At 44.7% G+C, this 22,639-nt stretch overlaps 1 protein-coding gene across 1 annotated transcript; it reads right to left on the bottom strand.

Annotated features, from left to right (window-relative positions):
- Nucleotides 1–6,010: 6,010 nt before the first annotated feature.
- ECHDC3 (enoyl-CoA hydratase domain containing 3) lies at nt 6,011–20,783 on the bottom strand. The gene is made up of 5 exons (XM_024210856.3): nt 20,626–20,783; nt 18,144–18,265; nt 13,285–13,382; nt 10,393–10,593; nt 6,011–8,811 (listed from the first exon to the last, which is right to left on the bottom strand). Exons 1-5 carry the CDS (start codon nt 20,775–20,777, stop codon nt 8,479–8,481), a joined length of 906 nt encoding a protein of 301 aa, XP_024066624.2. The 5' UTR covers nt 20,778–20,783; the 3' UTR covers nt 6,011–8,478.
- Between the last annotated feature and the right edge of the window lie 1,856 nt (nt 20,784–22,639).

The raw sequence follows: 22,639 nt of genomic DNA, 5'->3' as shown, positions 1-22,639 counted from the left end.
CAGAGTATGTATGCCCTGCATTTCTGCTGATTTCACTGAAAACTTTGCTGGTGAGGAAGCTATATTGCTACTGACTGACCATGTGAACTTGGGCAAAACAATTGGCATCGTTTTCCCCACCTGTAAAATGGGGACAATAATAATTATTAGCTACCAGTACAGTCCAATCCCAGTATCGCCAGCCCCAGATGTTCAAATATCAAGAGTCAGCCCCCAAAATCATGAGACTGGCTTAAAAATAACACAATTTAAAATGACTAAATTTTGGGGGTTTTTTATTTGCCTTTTGGGTTTTGAACCATTATGGTGCATGTCTCCAAGCTTTCCTCTGCAACCGTGAGGGCTAGAACCTTATTTCAAACAAACAAACTCTGAAAGCTGAAACTCTCATATAATCAACTGACTCCAGGAGCTAGAGAGTTAAGAAAAAGGCCAAATATTGTGATACTTGTGATAAAATCCCAAGTATGGGGAAAATTAGGATGTATTCTGATCTCCTACTCTTTTGCACATTTAACATCAAATGTCTTGTGCCTAGTATCCTGAGTGTGTCTGTCTAAGGGCACCTTCAACATATTTGCCCTAGCTAATATGGTGTGGCCCATAGGATGTTCTTCTTTGAGCCAGAGCGGCCATTACTATATTACAGTTTCAATGAAGCTAAAACCTATTTTTGCACCCTAGCTTGTTTGCTTACATTCTTCATTAGAGGAATATGTTTATATATCATATGTGCGCATTATATTACTTGACACTTCAGTCCATTATGGGGCTCACACACCTTCCTCTAAGGCAATGGTGCCCAAACTTTTCCTATCGTGCCCCCCGCCCTTACCAGTATTGAATGTGTCTGTCCCCCCCACCGGGCTGGGACCGGGGCCTGAGAGTGGGGTCGCGCAGCCAGGGGCTGGTGGCCAAGAGCAGGGGTGGGCCCGGAGTGGAGCTGGGGGCAGAGTGGGGCTGGGTGATGCTCCCTCCTCACCCCCCCCCATGCGGGCTGGCCCAGGCCCCACTGTGCACCCCCAGATGTTCCTCCGGGCCCTCCTAGGGGGGCACACCCCACAATTTGGGTACCACTGCTCTAAGGCAGCTAGTCCTAGCCACTCTCTGAGGCAAGATGCCTGACCAGCTGGATCAGTGCGCTGACCTGGGCTGGCAATTTGTATGTTACATTTTCTCTACCAGACCCAACTCCAGCTGCTGCTGTGTACTTCGTACAGTTAGCAGAAATCTTGTCCCTTCCTCTCAGAGCCACTTGTAATGATAAGCTGCATTCCTAGAAGCCCAACACACAGACATGTCACTTGTGATTGGGGTCACTTGGAACTAGGCTAATTACCTGACAGGCTGACTGCTCCAGCGCAGGTTCTTTAATAGAAATGAATGGGGCGATGAGGGAAAGACTGTTAGTTATTTCAGGGCAAATTCTGACCTCGGGCAGCAGCTAGGCCCAGCAGTAGGGCTTTCAATTTATCATCTGGTTTGCTGAACCTGGGCTGTAGAACTTAATTAACACATTTGCAACCATTCTGCTTTACAGTAATAGTCTGTGTGCTCATGAAATTAGATAAAGGCAGTTGTGGATTAAAAAAAAAAAATCTGTGCGGAAATTAGAGCTGGAAATTTAGGTCACCTTGTCAGTCCCTTTTCTGTTCCTTCACAGCTCTGCCCAATCCAGTGAGAGACATTTCCAGCAATAGGGTATGCAGCAATCCCCGTGGGGAGGCTGTTCCACAGACTTCAGCACTAGAGGGACAGATGGATGACTAATGGTGGGGATTCCCAAGTCAAACCAGGCCTATACTAATTACACAATTGCTGTATTGAGCAAAAATAGTACAAAGAAATATCTTCATCTTAAAAAATAAGTGGCTGTGATACTTCAGTAGTGCTTTTCATTTGAAGATCTCAAAGCACTTAGCACAGAATTTGTCATGCCTCATAACATGCTTCTGAGCAGATACAGAGACACTGGACTCAAAGAGCCAGCTTTATGAAGGGTCTGATCTTGATCTTTCAGGGTGCTGAGTATCCTCATCTTCCACTGAGGTTGTTGACAAAACCCAGGACATTGGAAGTTTGGACCCCAAAATAGCAAGTGAGTGGTAGAGTTTGGAAGAGAACTCAGGAGCCCTGCATCCTACTCCCCTGGTCTATCTAATAAGTAACCAACACTCCCTCGCTTAAAGGCTTAAGCCTTGATCTTGCAAAGGTGTATGTATGGATGTGCTTAACTTTACATATGACAAATAGTCCCATTGATTTCAATGAGACTGCGTCACTGCTAAGATCGCATAAAGTTAAGCACGCCCATACGTCTTTGCAAGACTGGGGCATTAATGGGCTTATTTCTGTGAATAAGATGGGCAGGATACGGCGCTTAAAGGCAGTAGACCTATTCACAGGAGTAAGGTGAGCAGGGTTCGACCCTTATTTAGTAAAACAACTCTGACTCGTAACTATTTAATCAGAAACAGACTTTTCTTAAAAAAACCAAACCAACCCCTCAAGACAGTGTCAACAGAGCCATCTAAAAAAGTGGCTTTGCAGCTGGTAGTTAATTACATGAGGACAATTTCTAAAAATATAATTATCTACTGAAAGAGAGCGCGCACACATAAAAAACATCACTTGTGGTCTAGGATGGGCCAGGTGAACCACTTCAATTCCACAGCCAGTTGGGGAGAGCAGAATTCTGTAAAAATCCAATACTGTACTTATTCCTAAAAGCCTGGAACAGAAGAGCCAACAGAGATTTGCTGAGTAGCTGAATAACCCCCATGAAATATAAACATAAAAAACAATTTACTGTCTCCTCAGTGCTCTCAGCTGGCCATGTAGGAAGATGTACTAAGTAGAGCATCTTATTATATTGAAAAGGACATTGTCAAGGTTAGTTGCCCCCATATTTAACCCTTTCCCTCTCCTTATCTGTCTGAACAGTCTGATGTAACCGTGATGGGTTGTGCAGCCCACATCAGCCCTGATAGGGTTAATGAAGGTCTGAGACCAGTTAGTCACCTGGCATCACCTGAGAGGAGGGCCAGGGTTAACAGAGTGAATCCCAGCTGGGAGAGGGCTGGGCCAGCACTATAAAGCGAGCAGCGAGACCAGGAAGGGGGTGCCAGCTCCATGGCCATCCTGTCTGACTCCCTATGAGAGCTGCAGGCAATTTACAGTGGCAAGTCTGACAGCAGAAATGATTTTCTTAATGAACTATTACTGGTAACAACCCAACTGATGCAACTGGATGTAACCATAGTAATCACATGGATCCTGGTGCATGTAGGGACAGCAGGCAACGAAGAGGCAGACAAACAGGCAAAAAGTACAATTAATTCTGAATGCACTGACCTGGGAATCCCCTGAAGCAAATTGGAATTTAAACACCTAAATAAAAATGTGGTAAGGAAGGAATGGCAAGCGCTGTGGGTGAACAAAACGAAGGGGAAAAGACTTGGAGAAGTATGCCCAACAGTTGAAAATGTTGATATTCTCCAAGGCTCTGAGAGGAAGAGCAAAGTGGGTCTATTTAGAATTCTAACAGGGCATTGCAGATTAAATAGTAATTTATTTCTCATTAATATGCATAAAGATGGATTATGCGTAACATGGAAGGCGCAGGAAATGATAGATCACATCCTTTGGGATTGTAAAGACTGCACCAGTGAAAGGAGGTGTTTAGATAGAAAACTCAGAGGCCTTAAAATAACAACATTTTCCTTGCAAAATCTAGCAAGAATACAAGGAAAATAGGGCCCAATTAAAAAAAAAGCTCTTCTGCAATTCTTTAAGAATACAGGAAAGGTGCGAGACTCGCAGTCACAAACAAGCTACAAAATACAGAGCACGGCAGTCGTAGCCTCAGGAAGGGAAATTTAGATGCAGTAAATGTGGAGGGGAGCATTTATATGACAAGTGTAGCAAATATGGAGGAAAGCACAGTGCAACCTATGGAAAGTGTACAGCAGCCAAGCCAGAGAGGTACAAAAACAATGCAGAAGCTACTAGGAGGCATCTAAGACCAAAAGGGGAAGAGGAAAGGAAACTCAGTAAGAAGAGATAAGTACACAACATAATAAATCAAAGGATATAATGAGTGCTACAGGGGGAAAAGGAGAAGACATACTATGTATGGACAAAGAGTTTTATACCATTTCTGATGTAAGCAATAAACTGCACATCACAGGCAGGGATAAAAATCAGAGAATGAAAATTATGGTTAAAGCAGCAGGAAAGTACCTACATGTTAGCAACTTATCAGTAGAACAACTCCATGCTTTTTTAAGTGAAGGAAACACTGAAGTGTAAATAGAATGGTACTAAGTATTTACTGTTTACTGTCTAATACAGCGGTTCTCAACCCGTGGTCCAATTAGCACACAGCTGCAGCCCACCTCAGCTGTGTGCTAAAGGCTACCAACGTGCCGGGGTTGCCAGGTTCCTGGCTACCTGGTGCAGAGAGGTCTGGGCTGCCGGGCGGGGTCAGGGCTGCCGGCCTGCCCTGCTTGGTGGGACTCCGGGGTCAGGGCTGCCGGCTGGCCCCGTGAGGTCGGGGGCCCAGGGTCCGGGGCAGCCGCCCAGCCCCGTGAGCTGCAGAGTCTGGGGCAGCCGTGCGACGGGGGTTTGGTGTCGGAGCAGCTGCCAGCCCCACGCAGCGGGGGTCCAGGGTTCCCAGCCCCATGAGCTTCAGGGTCCAGGTCCAGGGCAGCCGGCCCGCTGCGTGTGACGGGGTCCGGGGCTGCCAGCTGGCCCCACGAGTTCTGGGGGCCGGGCAGCTGCGCGGTGGGGGTCGGGCAGCTGGCCGGCCCCACAGGGTAGCCAGCCAGCCCCGCGGGGTCCGGGGCTGTTGCGCGGTGGGGGCCTGGGGCGGGCAGCCAGCCGGCCCCACGCAGCGAAGGTCCGGGGTCGGACTCACAACGTATAATAAGTTGAGAACCACTTAATAGCACATAGACAGGAACTAAAGAAAAATATCCTCGGTAAAGATACTAAACCTGATATCATTTGAATACAAGGAACATGGTTCATAGGGAAAACTAGATTTTAGAATACCAGGATATGGCATCTATAGGCAAGAAAGAGAAGTTGGAAGGGGTGGAGGTGTTTGTACATTCACTAAGAAAAACCTAAATTATTGTGAAATTGAGTTGAAGAAATTTAATATAGAGTATAATGTTTTCAAGATTCCAAAGCAGAATAAATCTGCATCTTTGAAACTATATAATGTATACAACCCCCGTGGAAAACTGGAGATTTAAGGATTTGACAGACAGTTGAAGATGCCACAGGCCCATATATTATATGTGGAGACCTAAACAGCCATAAAAGATTAGGAGGAAGTGGAAAAAATGATAAGAATGGCAAATGTGTAGATCAATTCATTGATGAAAATAATTTAGTAATACTGAATGATGGTACACTACTAGGTTTAATGCAGCCAATGGAAATCTCTCCTGTTTAGACCTTGGAATTGTGTCAAGTAGTATAACGAGCAAATGCATCTGGGAAGTCGATGAAGAGGAGGGAATGGGAAGAGATCACTTCCCAGTATTTATAGTTTATCAAGGTAAAGGCAGTGTTGAGGATGGAGGAAGGCCCCCTACTTGGAATATGAAAAAAATCAAACTGGGAGCAAATGTAACAAAAATATTAATGAACAAGGTATAAGTTATAACACCGAGGAGTTTAGTAGCAATATACCTAAGGGAATTATAATGGCAGCGAAGTTAGCAATACTTAAGATATTAAGTCACCCTAAAGGTAGAAACCATGTACCATGGTGGAATGAGGAATATAAAAAAGCAATTAAAGAAAGGAACAAGGCATATAAGAAAGCAAAAAATACAATGAATACTAAGTATCAGGGGGTAGCCGTGTTAGTCTGTATCTACAAAAACAACAAGGAGTCTGGTGGCACCTTAAAGACTAATAGATTTATTTGGGCACAAGCTTTTGTGAGTAAAAACCTCACTCATGAAAGCTTATGCCCAAATAAATCTGTTAGTCTTTAAGGTGCCACCAGACTCCTTGTTGTTAATGAATACTAAGGATTTAATGAAATATAAAAGAAAGGTAATTATGAAGCGGGGGAAGAAAGCTGGAGAAAGTATGGTGGGAAAATAAATAAAGATACTAAAACATCAGGCAGATTCGGAAAATGAATAGAATATGGAGTAAGGGCAATTCTGTAGCAGGCCTCATCGTAGAAGGCCAAGGGACAAAAAGCTTGAACAAAGAAAAAGCAGAAGCCCTAGCAGAAATATTCCACAATGTTAGCAATGATGAAGATCAGATATAGAAATCTGTGTGATGGGGAAAAATTGTTAAAGAGAATCACGAGAACAGGAAGAGGTGGGAGGGAGATGAGAATACAATATTAAACAAAAACTTCTGTATGAGGGAACTTCAAAAAGCTATCGGTAAAAGCAATAACTCTGCACCAGGCAAGGATGGTGTATGGAACGAAATGCTCATACACCTGGATGAAGGAAGTCTGAAAATACCACTAAAACTATACAACAGTGTGTGGGGAACAGGTGAGCTACCAATAGAGATGAAACATGTGGTTGCAGTCCCAGCATGGAAACCAGGAAAGCTGCGAAAAAGACCTGATATGTACAGGCCAATTGCCCTTACATCATGTATGGGTAAAGCCATGGCAAAAACGAATGAACAATTAACAACATATCTAGAAAAAAAAGGACTTATAGACAATGCGAAAACTGGGTTCAGGAGGGGAAGGAGTACAGTTGATCACATACTAAGAGTAGAGATGGAGGCACAAAAAAGTCTGAGAAAAAGAGTAAATGATAGTAGCTTTCCTAAATATTGAAAAAGCATATGCCATGTTATGGAGACAGGGCTTATTGCGTACAATATCATCCATTAGCATAAAAGGAAGAATATATAGGTGGATAAAAGATTTCTTAAGTAAAAGAACTATGCAGGTCAGAGTAGGAAAAGCCTACTTTAGCATATATACACAATCATAAATGGCAGTCCGCAGGGGAGTGTTCTCAGCTGTATCTTACTCAATGTAATGATAAACAATCTCCCCAAAAGGACGAGTGCAGGAATAGGCACATCCTGGTTTTCGGATGATCACGCCATATGGGCTAAAAACTGAAACCAAGAAATAGGTGAGAAACAAATGAATGAAGTGCTTAGGAAAACTGCCGAATGGGGAAATGTGGGGCTTTGAATTTTCAATTCTCAAAATGAAAGGAATGATAGTCACTAAAAAGAAAATTAAAAAGATTAATTGTCTCTGTATGAACAGCTAATAGGTATAGTTAAAAGCTATAAATTCCTGGGGGTCACATTTGATAGGAAGCTAACATGGAAGGATCACATTGAAAATAGTGTAGATAAATGTAAAGGTAAACTCAACTTATTTTAAAGTATTTCTGGACCCACCCGATGAGCACAAAAGAAAGCAATGGTAGTGCATTATAGAGCATTAATAAGACCAAATACTGAGTACCAATGCCAAGCATTTAGTTCAGCATCGCAAACAATCTTAAGGAAGCTAGACGCAATCCAAGCTCATACATTATGCATTGTATGTGGTGTCTTCATCACAACACTATTGTGTATAATGCAGTTAGCTGCTGGTGAAGTGCCTGTAGCGTTAAGATTGAAGTTATTGAACTTAAGCGTTTGGGCAAAAGTTATAGGAAACAGAGAAGATGAAAACCCTAAACAAATATATGCAGAATGCTGGGAATTCAGTGGACAACATGGGGGTGGGAGGGAGAACCCAAAAAATGCCTCATGTCAACAGGATTGAGCTGAGTACAAAAGAACGAAGAGAAAAGAAAGACCTAAAAGAAATGACCACATATAGCTATTGGAAAATGCATTATGAGTGGAAAATCATGCTCCTGATATAAATGAACTATAAGGGGAATAGGAGAGCTAAATATAGTAAATTTAGCAAATCGATGTATGTGATAAATGGGGCAAACATTGCCAAATATTTACAGATGGAAAAAAGAAGGAGAGTGGAGATAGCATTCTCCATCCCAACATTCGGAAGAAAGAAATCCATGAGATTTAGCAACTGCATTAATTGACTATGCAAAACCTGGGGAAGCAAACAAAGTAGCATAGAACTTCACTGTTAGGAACAAAGTATCTTTGCTTAGAGGCACTCTCCCTGCTGAACCATGGACATACCATCCAATAGCTGTGCAATATTGTTGCCTCTTAATGACAGAAGACCAGATCCTCAGCTGGTGTAAACCAACATAGTTCCAGTGACTTTTACCAGCGCTATGCCAATTTATACCATCTGAGGACTTGCCCATAGTCCAAGCTGAACATACCTTCCTCATCACCAGTGCCAGTGGCCATCATCCTCACCAGGGCTACACAATACAGAAGTGAAATATAGTTTTCAGCAACACCAAAAATACAGTCCCTGGGACTTTCACATAGAAGACACTGGTGTGAGTTAGCTAAGCCTGAGCGTACTCATTTGCAAGCTGTGTTCACACTATGTGACCAGGTAGGCTTGCGTTTCTGAATAAAGGCCTCTATTCCTTCCTGTCCATCCTTCAGGGTCAGATTGTCCACCATGACCTGGGAGGTCATTCTGTAGGCAGCATCAAGGTCCAGTGCCATCTGTTTGTAAAAGGTGGCTTTCCCCAGTGCCACAACAGACCAGCTAGTTTCACATATCTTGCGTGCAATTTTCATGGTCTCCTCTTCCAGCTTGTCTTCTGGTACCACCCTGCTGATAAGTCCATGCAGCAATGCATCGTGGGCAGAAATAGGCTCTCCTGTGAACAGCATCTCTAATGCAACCTGGACAGAAAAAATAAATCCTATTGAGCCAGTTCAACTTGCTTTGGTTTACGTCAGCAATTAAAATGGAGACATAAGGCCCAATCTTGTTCACCCCTGAAGTCACTGGCAAAACTCTCATGGGCTTCAATGGGAGCAGGGTGGAGTCCAGAGGCAAAAATGTTTCAAAAGTGCCCACAGATTTTAGGTGCCAACTTGAGTCACCTGATCCTGATACCGAGAACTGCTGACCCCCCACGATTCCCACTGAAGCCAAGGGGAGGGGTGGGCACTCAGCATTTTCTAAAACATAGGCCCATCTTGGTGCTTTAAATTGGGCACATAAAAAGCAAAATAGAATAAAAATGAAGGCATGCCAAATCAGTGGGTAGTTTTTGAAAATGTTGGCCTTAGTTTTAGTTGTGTGTGTTTTTAATTAGACTCCCTGTCGCTCGTGTTAGATCACGGCTACATCTATTTCTGTATCCTGCTTCCTGCAGTGACCTGTGTCTGATGCTTTAAATGAGAGGGGGAAAATCCATAATGTACTTGGCTAATTGTACAGTGCTAAATATGGGGAGAAAAATGCCTTGCTGACCGTAGGGGCAATCAGCTGATATCCTGAATCATGAGCTCTAACTACCCTTGTTATCGTCTTTGCTTCAGTAGCTACAAATAGAAGCATCTCAGACACATTCCATTTGATAAGATGTAAAAACAGAAGTTCTAACAGTTGCAACAATGGTGCTTTTTAATCTGATATGGGAGCACTTGCACTTTAAAAAAATACACTGACACATATTTTAAACATGGAATTGTGCAATCAGAAATATTGGAAGGATGATCCAGGAGCAGCTGTAGTATCAAACCATTCTAACTCACTCAATAGAAAATGGACTAGATTTCAAGAGGATGGCATCAGAGCCAGGAAGTTAAGGGTTAAGGTCCCTTTCCTGCAATCTGACCTGCACAGGAGGACCCTTGCACTTGAGCAGATCCCCATTGACGAGCTTCTGCCCAGATGGATACAGTATGAGGACTGTATCCTCACAGCTCAAACAAGGCTTTGTGAAGTGCATCGTATTCCTTATGTAGTGAGTGAGGCCCATACTCACAGTCAGCAGGAAAGAAAAGGGGAGGAGATAAAGGAAGGTCATAGATGCTATTTAAAACAGATCTAAGCAGATCATGTTGGCATTGAAATGTCAGTGCTTGGCAGGAATGGATACCTAGTGGGACTGGTATCCTGCACTTGGAGGGGTCTCTCAGCAGGGGGAAAGCATCATTGTCTAAAGGAAAGAATTTACTGGCAGGAGGGAGAAGAACTACTGTGGTGATCTGCTGCTGCTGTGGGGACCCGCTGCTTGGGATCAGGGAGGTAGCAGAGCTGCTGTCCTGGAATACAGGTCACATCTACATTATTCTTGGACTTCCCAGCCCCCCTCAGACCAATGTTTTTTTCTAAAGTTGCTTTTGGCAGTGGAATGTTTTGCACTACAAAGTGCTGAGTGAGGAAGGTGCATGGATGGGAGCTAGAGCACGTAAATACAGGGTCTACTTTCAGGCACCGGAGAGAACAGTTCTCTCTTGAACACAGCCTACCTTTCTAGAAAGGGCTCTCCCTACGGCCACAGCTGGTGTGGAGCAGAACAGCCCGACCTTGACTCCGGGTGTAGCAAACCTGGATTTCTCACTCGCTACTGCAATGTCACAGCTCGCCACCAGCTGGCAGCCTGCTGCCGTAGCCAAGCCATTTACCTTGGCAATCACTGGGACGGGGAGTTTTTGGAGCAGAGTCATGACCTGTATGTGCAAAAGGAAGTGGTCAGCAGGTCACGGATGCGTAGGTGCAACATGTTCCCATAATCCATGACTTGAAGATGTTATTACAGATACAATAATTATCTTCACTGATTATTATCTGTGTCCCATTGTGCTGGGTGCTGAACGAACATACAATAAAAGACAGTCCCTACCCCCAAAGCGTATTACACAGAGCTGGGGGTCAGGACACTTCTGTGGTACTGATCCCATCTGTATAATGATACTTACCCATGTTTGAGCTCTGCAGATAAAAAGTGCTATTTACCTGCTAAGTGTTATCATGATTACCAACTCACATCAGCACACTGTGACCAGATGACAAATTTCAGCTGGTTTCTTCATCTCTTCTTGTGTGGGGGAAATCACTTCTGCTTAATCATATTTTACACTCCTTGGCTGAAATCTCCAAATTCAGTTTTGCATTAGCTCTGCCTTTATCTCAGTTCTTGTGCTATTGTTTAAAAACTAGTGTCCAGCACTTCTTGAGACATGGAACCAGGCAAGGAATCCGTTTGTGTACAGTAAACACATCTGCAGGTACTTTCTTCAAAACATCCTTTTAAAAAAAATTACCGTATTTGTTTTCTTGTGTTTAAACACGTCAGGAGAGCTAGTTTCTACTCCAAGATGTATCAGAGTTTTGTGTGGGATAATAATACCTAGCTTCTAAACAGTGCTTTTCATCAGTAGATTTCAAAGTGTGTTCCAAAGGAAGTCAGTATTATTATCCCCATTTTACAGATGGGAAAACTGAGGCAGAGATGAAGTGATCTGTCCAAGGGCATGCAGCAGGCCACTAGCAGACCCAGGACTAGAACTAATGTCACCTGAGCCCCTAGTCCAGTGTTCTATTCACCAGACCACATTGGGTATGTCACTTAATTTCCTTAGTTTCCCCACATGTAAGATGTGGCTATTTACCAATCAGACTTCTCTGCCACATAGGGGTAAAGTGAGGTTTGATTAGTGCTTTTCAATCTCTTTAAGATCCTCAGATGGAAGGGGCTACCGAAGTGCAAGATATTCCTGTTAGAAAAAAAGATCATATCTTATTTATTTTAGTCCCTGGCATTTCATTTCCTCTTGAACCTTCTTTATCATTTTCATGGTCCCAGGATATTTATTTGAAGCATGGTGCCTTATTTGTTCCTTACACTCATGGCTAAATTATTACACTCGTCATACACTAAGGCCCTGATTCTGTATAAGACTTATGCACTGACTTAGCTTTTTACACTACAAATAGTCTGCTAATCCTTCTATATTTTTCTTTATTAAATCAAAGCCTACCTTGCTACATCAAGAACCCCAAAGAATGAAATATCTGAGCCATTCTATTCCAATCCGCCTGCTGATTACAGCTGGAACTGCCGATAACTGAAATCCTGCACACGTTCATGGTATTAATTATAAACACAGGACAGTTTAATTTCCTTTGGTGTTAAAGTGGAGAAAATTGCAAACTCTTGATTCCACTCTATATGACAGTAGAACAGGTATTATGTTTCCAGTTTGATCTTCCCTTTTCCATGAACCAGTGGCTGTTTGCTGAGTTGCCCATGGTCAGCATGGCAGGACATTGCTCAGATGGGGGTTAGGCACAAGCCTGTATGAATAACACATGACTATCTTCAACCAGGGGTAAATGTAGCCAGCCCTGATTCAATGGGTGCACTATACTAAACAGCTGAGGGGGCACTGCCCACCTGCAGCAGCCCCCTCCTTCCTAGCACTGCAACCTTAATCCCAGCCTGGTGCTGAGGGGAGGTCTTGAGAGGCAGGGGCTGGAGAGCGAGACCATCCCCTCACTCACCCTGAAGTAGCTGCTCCTGTCCTGCAGAGCTGGGGCTGGCTCCCCACTCTGGGTGTTGGGTCACAGTGCCACTCAGGTTCGGCCTGGCTGCCTCCCCATCCTGTTTTCCTGGTTTTGCACCCTTGGTTTCATGATTTCTGTGGGTGCAACTGAACCCATGAACCCAACCTCAAGCTACCCCTGTCTTCAACTGAAAGGAGAAAAAAATCAGCCTTAAATTAAACATGTATCTTACTCATAAAAACAGGCAAATCCATGGGTGTTATCAGTATGTCTAATCGTACCTGGCACTTACATAGCAACTTTCTCATGAGATTCTCAGAGCTTTTAACAAATATCAGTAAATTAACCATGTGTCCCTATTGGTTCCAGTTGATCAACTAGGTTTTGGAATAGGACAACAGATCCTAATTGATGCAAGATAGGTTAGGAGTATTATGCCTATGAAACAGATAAGGAATTGATCCATATTTGCGCAAAGTGCAAGACTCATGCAGTGATGATACATGGATCAAATATTAAAAAGATTTAAAGGAACATGAAACAATTATACCTAGTTTAGGGTATTTGCATATTGCAGATACAAGCCTTTAATCATGCATAATCCTTGCACTTCTGTTTGCATATGGAGAAATGACGAGAGGAAATAACATGTCCAAGATCAGAGAGTGGCAGAGTCAGGAACTGGAGTCAGGAGTCTAGAGGGCCAAGCTCTGCTCTAACCACTAGACCACCACATTCTCTCCCTTCTTAAACTTTTTTCATTGCTCCATTCAGCTCCTCACTTTAATAGTGGATTCACTGAAACGCCAACACCTCTTCATTGGCATTAGTGCAAAACCAGCACCCTGGCTTACCTCAGCGCAGGTCTCAAATACTTCAATATGGTGCTTCGTGTCCCGTTCACTAGACAATTCCTTTAAATCATGGCCAGCGGAAAATACAGGTCCTTCCGCTGCAAAGCATGCAATAAAATGAAGAAAAAAACCTGTAAACGTCGCTGATCTGAATGAATCTAGCATCTTGGGCCGGTGACAATGCAGAATGTAATAAGTCCTACAAGGCAGAAGTAGAGATACCCAAAAAATGGGGGTGGGGGTACTTTGCAAAAACATCACAAAATGTTGGCGCCTGTTTTTTAGATCAAGCTTTCAACTGCCATTATACAGACTGCTGTACAGCATTTAGTCACATAAGCCCCATGGACTCTAATGGGCATTGTAAGGACACATCTGTAGAGGAAGCCCATGAGCTTTCATTTTCAGCTTCACTTTGCCTTCCATTGTAAGTACCCAGTGAAATGCAACAGTGATCTCACATCACTTGTTACTGAGCACCTCTTGTGTAACTTAGTGCAAGCCATGACAACTGGTCATCTAGGAGAGGCACAAAATGGCAGACATAATAAGAATTTACATGCACGTAGCTCAAATATATTTCATCCCAAAGTCATCCAAGGGACCTTATAATCTTAAATTGATATACAAGCCATACAAAGGGATCTCTTAAGCTGCTGAAATGCAGCCACCTCTGGGGTGAAAACATGACAATTTCTTAATTGTATAGTAACACTACGGATCGGTTCAATGCAGGAGGTACCTGCCAGGGCCGGCTCCAGGTTTTCTGCCGCCCCAAGTGGCGAGGCACTTCGGTGGCAGCTCAAAGAGGAAGAGAGGGACTGAGGGACCCGCCGCCAAATTCCCGCCGAAGACCCGGACGTGCCGCCCCAATAGCAAACGGAGTGCCGCCCCTTTGTATTGGCCGCCCCAAGCACCTGCTTCCTTGGCTGGTGCCTGGAGCCGGCCCTGGTACCTCCATCGTGACAAATCATGACAGCCACATGTTCACCTTATTAATATTACTGCTGTGTGTGAAATGCTCCCTAGCAACTCAGGTCTCCTAGGAGAAATCCAGAGGGGAGTTAGTGCTGCTTCTTGCAGTAGTGACACCCCCTCCTCAGCTCGGAGAGAAGGTGGTATACCAAATGCACTGCTCCTGAGCGAGGGGGGCTGGGCAGCGCAGGAGGCAAGGGAAAAGCATAGTGGGGCTGGCTCTCTGCGTGTATGCCTTGTGATCTGCGAGGATAGAACCATATATCTCCAAGGATCCTCAAGCTCTGTGAAGTCAGGAGGCTGCAGCCCCTCAAAAATAACGTGAGGTCACACCCACAGAATTTTTGAAATTCTTTCCTTCATCCCGTTGGCTTTTCCATGGGAGGGGGGTAGTATTTGGCCCCCTGTGTTTAGCAGTTTCCTACCTCAGTCAATAGGAAGTGATGCGGTTTTACAGGGCTCAGCCAAGCTTTTCAGAAAACACCACAAAATAGTCATTCAGTGCAACTTAAATAACAGCTCCTACCCAGTATGGTGGGGAGCTGCTCTGTTCTTAGGCTGATTAACACAGTTCTCTCCTGTTTACACAGCACTCAGCAGCCTCTGGTTAATATTTCACCCACGCTAAATAAAGATCAGGATTCTGGTGCCAGGTTGTTCAGGAGGGCAACAGACAAGAACTGTCTTTCTTCTCAGATGGTTGTTGTGGGCAATGGTTGCTCCACCTCCAAAGCTTTCATCTGTGGAGTCCCACATGGCTCAGTCCTCTCTCTCTTCTCTCCCCAGGATCCTTTAACTATATGAGGCGGTCGGGAAGGCTGGTGTGACAGCACAGACTGAAGTGCCAGCAGTAGGCAGAATACACCCAGCTATACATCTCCTTTATGTCAAACACAAACAGTACCACCCCCCAGCTCTCTCAATGCCTACTAGAAATCTGTACCTAGATGAATGCTGAATCCTGGCCACAGCAAGGTAATAGTGGTAGGAAGAAGGAAGTATCCTCTCTATCGAGGGCATTTGTCCTCAGGATAAGTTGGTTGGCAGTTTTGGGGTTCTTCAGAGCTCCTCATTACTAATGGATACTTATGTAGCCAGGCACCAAAAAACATCCATGTCCAACTGCAAAGACTGTGTCCCATCCCTGCAGACAGACATAACCCTGGCCATGTAATTGTTCTCTTTGTGCCAGATCGTTGTAACTAATTATGTCTGGGGAAAAGCCACACGCACGCCCTTAAAAAGCTCCTATTTATACAAAACACAGTAGCCCATGGGCCACTCCACTGCTAGGTCATGAAAAACCATCCCATAGGATTCGGCCTGAGATCACTTCCTCCTCCATATCAGCTGCATTCCACTAAAACAATGAAACTGGAGTAGAGCTGGTTGAAAGTTCTCGTTTAAAAAAAAAAATTAAAACAAGAAATAATCCCCCAAGTAAAAATTTTGAATATTTCACAAAATGTTTACTTTTTTTGATTTTGAAAAATTAGTACAAAATTTCAAAAAAATGGTCACTTTCCCCCTGTTTGTTTCACCCTCTCTTCTGTGGAGCATCCCAGGGCAGCTCATGAGTGTACAGGAGCCAGAATTTTCACAGGGGCTGCACCTAGATGATGAAACTCATTACAGCAAGTCATAAAAAGTACCATGGACTTTCAAAGCTAACTGAAAACTCATCTCTCTGACCTGCCTTTCCCTCAATAAGCCCTTCACCCACAGCAATATACACACAATCCAACTCTCACAACAATGCACACAAAATGAAAAAGAATTATAAACGAATCAAGCTATTGCTCCTATAGGCCAGAAAAGAAAAAAGATTGTTTATTGTTTTTTTTCTATTTTATATGCTCTGGAAGTGCTCAGATATTACTGTTGTATTCCAGTTCTTATACCATCCCCATCAACTTTACCTATAGTGATAGGGGTTATATGAGTATCTAGAAGGAAGAAGGGACATAATAAAACTTGGATCTTATATAATGCTGGTCACTTTTAGATCTTTATCATGTTTGTCATCTTTCCTTTTACAAATAGGGAGACTGAGGGACGGTGAAGTTTGGAGACTTGCGCAAGAGTACAAAGGCAGCTAGTGATTTAGCTGGGAATAGAATCCACATCTCCTGAGTCTCAATATCGTGTCCTAGCCACTGAACTTCTGCACAACATGTTGTGACACTGATCACAATATCAACATTAAGCACATGAGCCTCTGGAATTGCCACTGAAATCAATGGGAGTTGTGGGAGCTCAACACCTCTGAACAGTAAACCCTTAAAAAAAAAAAGGAATTTTCTTTAACCTGATGGTCATTGTAACCTAGGCTTTATTCTGTTAAAAAATCCCTATATATAAAATTGATTTTTAAAAGAAAAGAAAAGTAGCAACTGGACTTATGAACCCTTAAAAATATATTGCAGTAATGGTCCAAAACACTGCAGCTTACAAGAGGGTTTCTGCAGTGTTTGTCACTAGTGTAGATTTGTATTTTTACTGAGTGAAGGAAAGTTTCGTTATTACTATCATCAGTACTTATTATTGCACATATAGAGTAGGGCCAGACCCTGCATGGACTTATGCATACGCTTAGGTTCACACAGTGTGGGTAGTACTCTCTCAGGTCACTTTGAAGGTATTGCTCACAGTGTGTAAAATTAAGCATATCTGTAGGACTTCTGATTTTAAGTCTTAACCAATAAAACACGATATAAAAAAAATAGTGTTTATCAAATAAACCCTGGCAATGGTTACTTGTATTTAAGGACTTGTCTACACAGAGCAGTAATGCAGACTATGAGGGGGTGATTTCTAAAGCACACAAATGTGTTGCGCATTAACTGGTCTGTGCAGACCCTGCTGGTGGGCACTAAAGGTTCCCTGGTGCGCTTTAGCATAGTGTGGTTCGAAACAGTAGTAGGTTGATGTACACCAGGGAACATTATGAAGAGGTTGCTCATTACAGTGTATACAAAGAGAAAACTCCAACATCCCTGATTTTTGGACTCATCGATTTTAAGGCCAAAAGGGACCATCATGATCATGTAGTCTGACCTGCTGCACATTGCAGGCCACAGAATATCACCCCCTCCCCGATTCCTGTAATACGCCCATAACCTCTGGCTGAGTTACTGAAGTCTTTAAATCAAGATTTGAGAACTACAAGTTACAGAGAATCCACCATTTACACTCGTTCAAACCAGTTCGTGACCTGTGACCCACGCTGCAGAGGAAGGTGAAAACCCCCCAGGGTCTCTGCCAATCTGTCCTGGGGAAAAATTCCTTCTGACTCCAAATATGGTGATCAGTTAGACCCTCAGCATGTGGGTGAGACCCACTAGTCAAAAACCTGGGAAAGAATTCTCTGTAGTAACTCAAAGCCCTCCCCATCTAGTGTCCCATCTCCAGACACTGGAGATATGGGCCATATATCCTCATCATACCATGCCCTTCATAAGCTTATCAAGCTCAGTCTTCAAACAAGTTAGATTTTTTGCCCCCACTGCTCCCCTGGAAGACTGTTTCATCTACAGCTACACAAAATTTAAAAATTGCTAAAAATAACCCCCTAAAAATGAAATTAATAAGCCCTGAAAAATAGAAGCCCTACATATATGTAAGTCTTTGCAGGATCCCCAGATCTGTAATGACATTCATCTAAAACACCTAACAGAGTTTGGGTAAGTATTATTCCAATTTTACAGCAGGGTAAACAATGGCCCTAACTCTGCAAATTTAGAACTGACAGTGAACCAAAACATCCATTATTTGCCCAGCTCTAACACTGTCCAAACCACCACTAGGTATATGGCATTGTAGAACATGGCAGTTAACCCATCTTTTTTTCCAGCCTTTATTTTCCCCTGAGATCAAGGAAGTACCTGAAATGATGATGACTCTGAGAGCCTTGCTTTCGATATCATGCAGAATATCATCGCGGAGACATATCAGCATAGAGAGTGACAGAGCATTTCTTTTCTTAGGGTTATTCAAGATAATGTGTCTGTAAAGATTTTAATAACAACTTGGTCATGATCCAGTCACACAAAATAGAATCTCTGCGACTGTTTCTGGAATCAAAGCTTTGGTCAAAATAAGGACGGGCACTTGAAATTTGTTATTTTATTTAATATTATTTATTTGTATTGCAGTAGAGCCAAGAGACCTCATCAGTGCTCAGGACCCCATTGTGCTAGGCACTGTACAATCATGTAACAAAAAGACTGTCCCTCTGCTAAAGAATTTACAGCTGAATCTGGTTTTAAACTTGCCACCAGAAGCATTTCTTGACAGCTTTGTTCCCTGACGGAGGCTGTCGTGATCCTCTGTATCAGATATGGACTGGCTACAGAGCTTACTTATACATGCCAGATGTGTTCATCATTAGACCCTTGGGAGGCCACCTCTTGGGAACAGACAGAAGTCATGTTTATTCTATTATCACTTCTCTCCCATGGTGGCAAAGGGTAAGAGCATGACAATTTCATAAAGTGAAGGCAGGAGTCCCCTTCCCCCCGCCAAAAAATACAAAATTTAATTTAAAAATTCCAAGCCACACACTTTGTGGGACTAAGAAGGCACAGTTATGTCCTGTACCTCATTGTGTCTGTTTAGAGCCCAATCCTGCACACATTTAAGACCAGGCATAACACTTGTGACTGTGAATAATCCCATTTAGGTCAACAGGACTACACTTGATGGAAATAAGCATGGGAGCCTTGGGCAATGGGGCTCCAGGCAGGCCCAGGGGTCTGTCCATACAGAAGCAACTGCAGGATCTAGCCCTGGGATTCTCAGGACAAATTTTTTGGTGGCTGCACTCACTGACAGCCGCTCTCATATTTTTTCCTATAATATTTGGTTAGCTTTAGGAAAAACAAATAAATATGCACATACACATGTCCAAATTATTGTAATATATTTATTGCTAGCTAGTAAGTCTGCTGTGAAAAGTGATATTAACAAACATACAAGTATCACTTTTCACAGCAGACGTACTCAACCCTGGCAAGCCCGGGACAAATTAAACACTGGATGGGGGTCAGGGGAGGCAGCGGGGTTAGGGACGATGGGGGTGGTAGGTGGGTGGCTGGGGGAGGCAGCAGGGGGCTGGAGCCTGAAGCCCCACGGCTGTGCAGCCAGAGCCCAGGGCTGGAGCCCAAAGTCCCGTGGGCAGAGCCTGCCACCCCAACACACCAGGGCTGAAGCCCAAAGCCTGAGCCCCACCACTCCTGGGAAGGTGGGGAACTCACCAGCTGCTCCTCCAGTGTTGTGCCCCAGGTGTCTCTGGAGGGGAGCAGGGCCCAACCCCTGCTGGCAGATACAGCAACCAACACACAGGTGGTGCATCCAGAAGCACCCAGGAAGGGCCACTACTATGCCACTTCCCCCCCGCATCACAGCGCAGGAGGTTGTGGCTGCAAGAAAAGCCCCTGGTGGCTGCATTTGAGAAACACTGACTTTTGAGAAACACTGACAGCGCTTTAACGTGGATTGTGTAGTCACGGCAGAGACTCTCCCAGGCTCTAAAAAAACCCACCTCCACGAGAGGCGTAGCTCCCAGCGCTGGTGCACTGTTTACACTGGCGCTGTACAGCGCTGAAACTTGCTGCGCTCAGGGGGTGTTTTTTCACACCCCTGAGCAAGGAAGTTGCAGCACTGTAAATTGCCAGTGTAGACAAGCCCTTCGATTGGTAAATCTCTGTGGCAGAGAGACTCCCGGCTCTTCATAGGTCAGACAGCACCATGCACACCATGGGCAGTGTAGTCAGGATTTTATATACAAGGAAAATTTAGAAGTGCAAATGTTCTGTCAAAATTATTAAGCCACACCCACTGTGCTAGGGACTGAACAGAGTAACAGACACGTGGGAAGGCCCCATCCCTGCTCCTGTAAACTATTTAATGTCCTTATTTTTAAAAGGACTTTTAAAAAATGATTCCCCTGGGTTTTGACTGTCATGCTGGCCTTGAACTGTACCCCATCCACCTTTCAGTTACATTCACTCATTGCACAGCCAAATCTATGCAGGTCCCCCACAAAAGTTGGCATTGTCTCATTAAATCACTGACACCAGAAACCCAGAGTTATGAAGATTAACTGCATAGAAAACTCTGTCTGCATGTCAGGGAAATCCATCAGCATTTCAACCCTTTTGCTATTAAGGGCGAGTTGGGGGTGGGGTCTAGTGCGTTACACAGACACCCCTCGTTTTGGGGTCTGGGTTATAGACACAATCCCACGACGGGAATGTCCCATGAGGGCACTCGGGAGAGTGGGGACTACTCTGAAGTCCCAGCGCTGGTCGGTTCTGTTTGACCCTTTGCTCAGCGGCTCCCACGGGGGCAGCAGCGCAGCCTCACCTGATGCCATCCAGCTGCCGAGTGCTGGTGAGTTTCTCCAGCTGTGGCTGCTGCCCCGATCCAGCTGTGGCGCCGCGGCGGAACCCAGAGGCAAGGGGGCAGCGGAGGATCCGGGAGGGCTTCAGCCTCCAGAGTCTCAGGCTCGCAGCCATTGCTCGTTTGGGGGAGGAGTTGCAGTGCGATTGCTGGAGCCTTTCTGGCTCTCTGCTGACCCCTAGGCTGGCGGGGCTCTGCAGAGACACGAGCCGGGGAAATGCTACTCCTCCACCCGGTCACCCACAGCCAGTCTGCGCCCTCTGCCTGCACAGAGCGCTGGGTGTATTGTGCTCGCCTCTGCTCTACAGGCACTCGCAGCCTGATGCCGCCCTGCCCTGCCCCTCAGTGCAAAGCCATCGCCATTCTGACTCGGCAGCGCTCCTTGTGCACAGGTGTCCGTGACAATGCATTAGAGCAGGACAATGGGGAACCGGACCTAATGATTCCTTCCAGCCCCCGCCACTGGTGTGATGCTGTTGTGCAGGCTCCCAAAGCAGCAGTGACCTTAATATGCCCAGTACAGCAGGGGGTTCTCAAACTGGGGGTCAGGACCCCTCAGGGGGTCACGAGGTTATTAGGTGGGGGATTAAGAGCTGTCAGCCTCCACCCCAACCCCTGTTTTGCCTCCAGTATTTAAATATAGAAAAAGTGGTTTTAATTTATAAGGGGGGGTCGCACTCAGAGACTTGCTGTGTGAAAGGGGTCACCAGTACAAAAGTTTGAGAATTACTGCAGTACAGGATTTGGCCCCATTTCTTTGCAGATGCTTAATGTATCAGGGAGGATGTTGTTCAGGTCACTCTTCATAGGTGGGAAGCATTCATGTAGAAGGAATTACTCTTCCCTCTTTTGAATAGTTCTGCTGTTCTTTATAGTTACCCTCAGCAAAACTGCCTGGATCTGTGACATTCTGATTTTTTGGGAGCTGGGGATTTAGGTCTAAGTCTGCATCAGTAAATTGTCTTAAATGGCCTTTTGATAATGGGGAACGATCGGTTTTTGGGCTGATGCTGATCATCCTGAAACAGTGGGAAGAAATACTAATTTCTGAAAATTTTGTCTTAATTTGCAGATTGGAATGATATTGTCTGTCTCTAGCACCATCTAGCTGAAATTCTGAAGGAACTTTAAAAATCTTAATTAAGACTCACAGCCACTTTGTGAGGCAGCTACTCATCAGTCTGATTATTTATTCTGCTTGTACAGAGGGGGAAACTGAGGCACAGAGCTGCAGTGACTTTCTAGAGATCACATGATTTGATAGCAGAATAGGGAATAGAAGAAAATCATGAGATTAAAAAAACATTACACTGTGGTTTTTGGCCTGTCCTTAGATTGTTGAGCTCTCTCTGCTCATCCCCAGTGTGTATATGACAATTGGTGCTGCCCACCCTCCCATATTTATTGTGTGAGGTGATTTGCAGGAGCTCTCACCCTCACATCTGCTCAGCGCCCCAGATCATCAATTCTGTTCCCTGCCCCCACAACCTCCCTTCTGCTCCTCCTGGGATTCTTCACCCCCTTCCCAGGCCTTGGGGAGCTACAGTGGGGTCCTCTTTCCCACTTCCAGGTTGGAGGGGACAGCTCCAGGGGCTCTTCATCCCCCCTTCCCAGACCACAAGAGGGGAGGTGGGAGTGGAGGTGCCCTGAGATGCTGGACTTTCTGCTCCCTCCTTCCCCCTCCCCTCCTGTGAGTATGGTGTCAGCTCAGCTTGCTTCCTACAGCAGCTCTGATTGGCTGCTCTAACCCAGATGGTGGGCACTGGGGGGCAAGCAGCCCATCAAAGAAGGTCCCCCCTCCAGGCAGGGCTGAAATACTCTAGAAAAAAGGGCTGGAGCTTTTAGCCTCATTGCCAGGGAGTCAGCCCTGACTGAAATCCCACTGCTAGTGGAAAAATTGAAAGTTTCCTGCACTGAGGAGCCCAGAGACCCCTACATTATAGGGACTAAAACTTCAGGAAGTATGGTAGGAAGTGGC

This window comes from Terrapene carolina, unplaced genomic scaffold (genome assembly GCF_002925995.2).
Source record: "Terrapene carolina triunguis isolate 2854851 unplaced genomic scaffold, T_m_triunguis-2.0 Scaffold68, whole genome shotgun sequence".
Classification (NCBI taxonomy): Eukaryota; Metazoa; Chordata; order Testudines; family Emydidae; genus Terrapene; species Terrapene triunguis.
The sequence above is the reverse complement of the archived record's forward strand: the minus strand, read 5'-3'. Positions and strand labels throughout refer to the sequence as shown.

Bases quoted from the DNA above. Each gene is read 5' to 3' on its own strand.
- ECHDC3 (XM_024210856.3), bottom strand. From the start codon at position 20,777: ATGGCTGCGAGCCTGAGACTCTGGAGGCTGAAGCCCTCCCGGATCCTC. The intron at 10,594-13,284 runs GTAAGCCAGGGT...TTGCACATACAG, and splicing joins TATTTGAGACCTGCGCTGAG to GTCATGACTCTGCTCCAAAA. The intron at 8,812-10,392 runs GTAGGCTGTGTT...TTTTCTGTCCAG, and splicing joins GGAGAGCCCTTTCTAGAAAG to GTTGCATTAGAGATGCTGTT.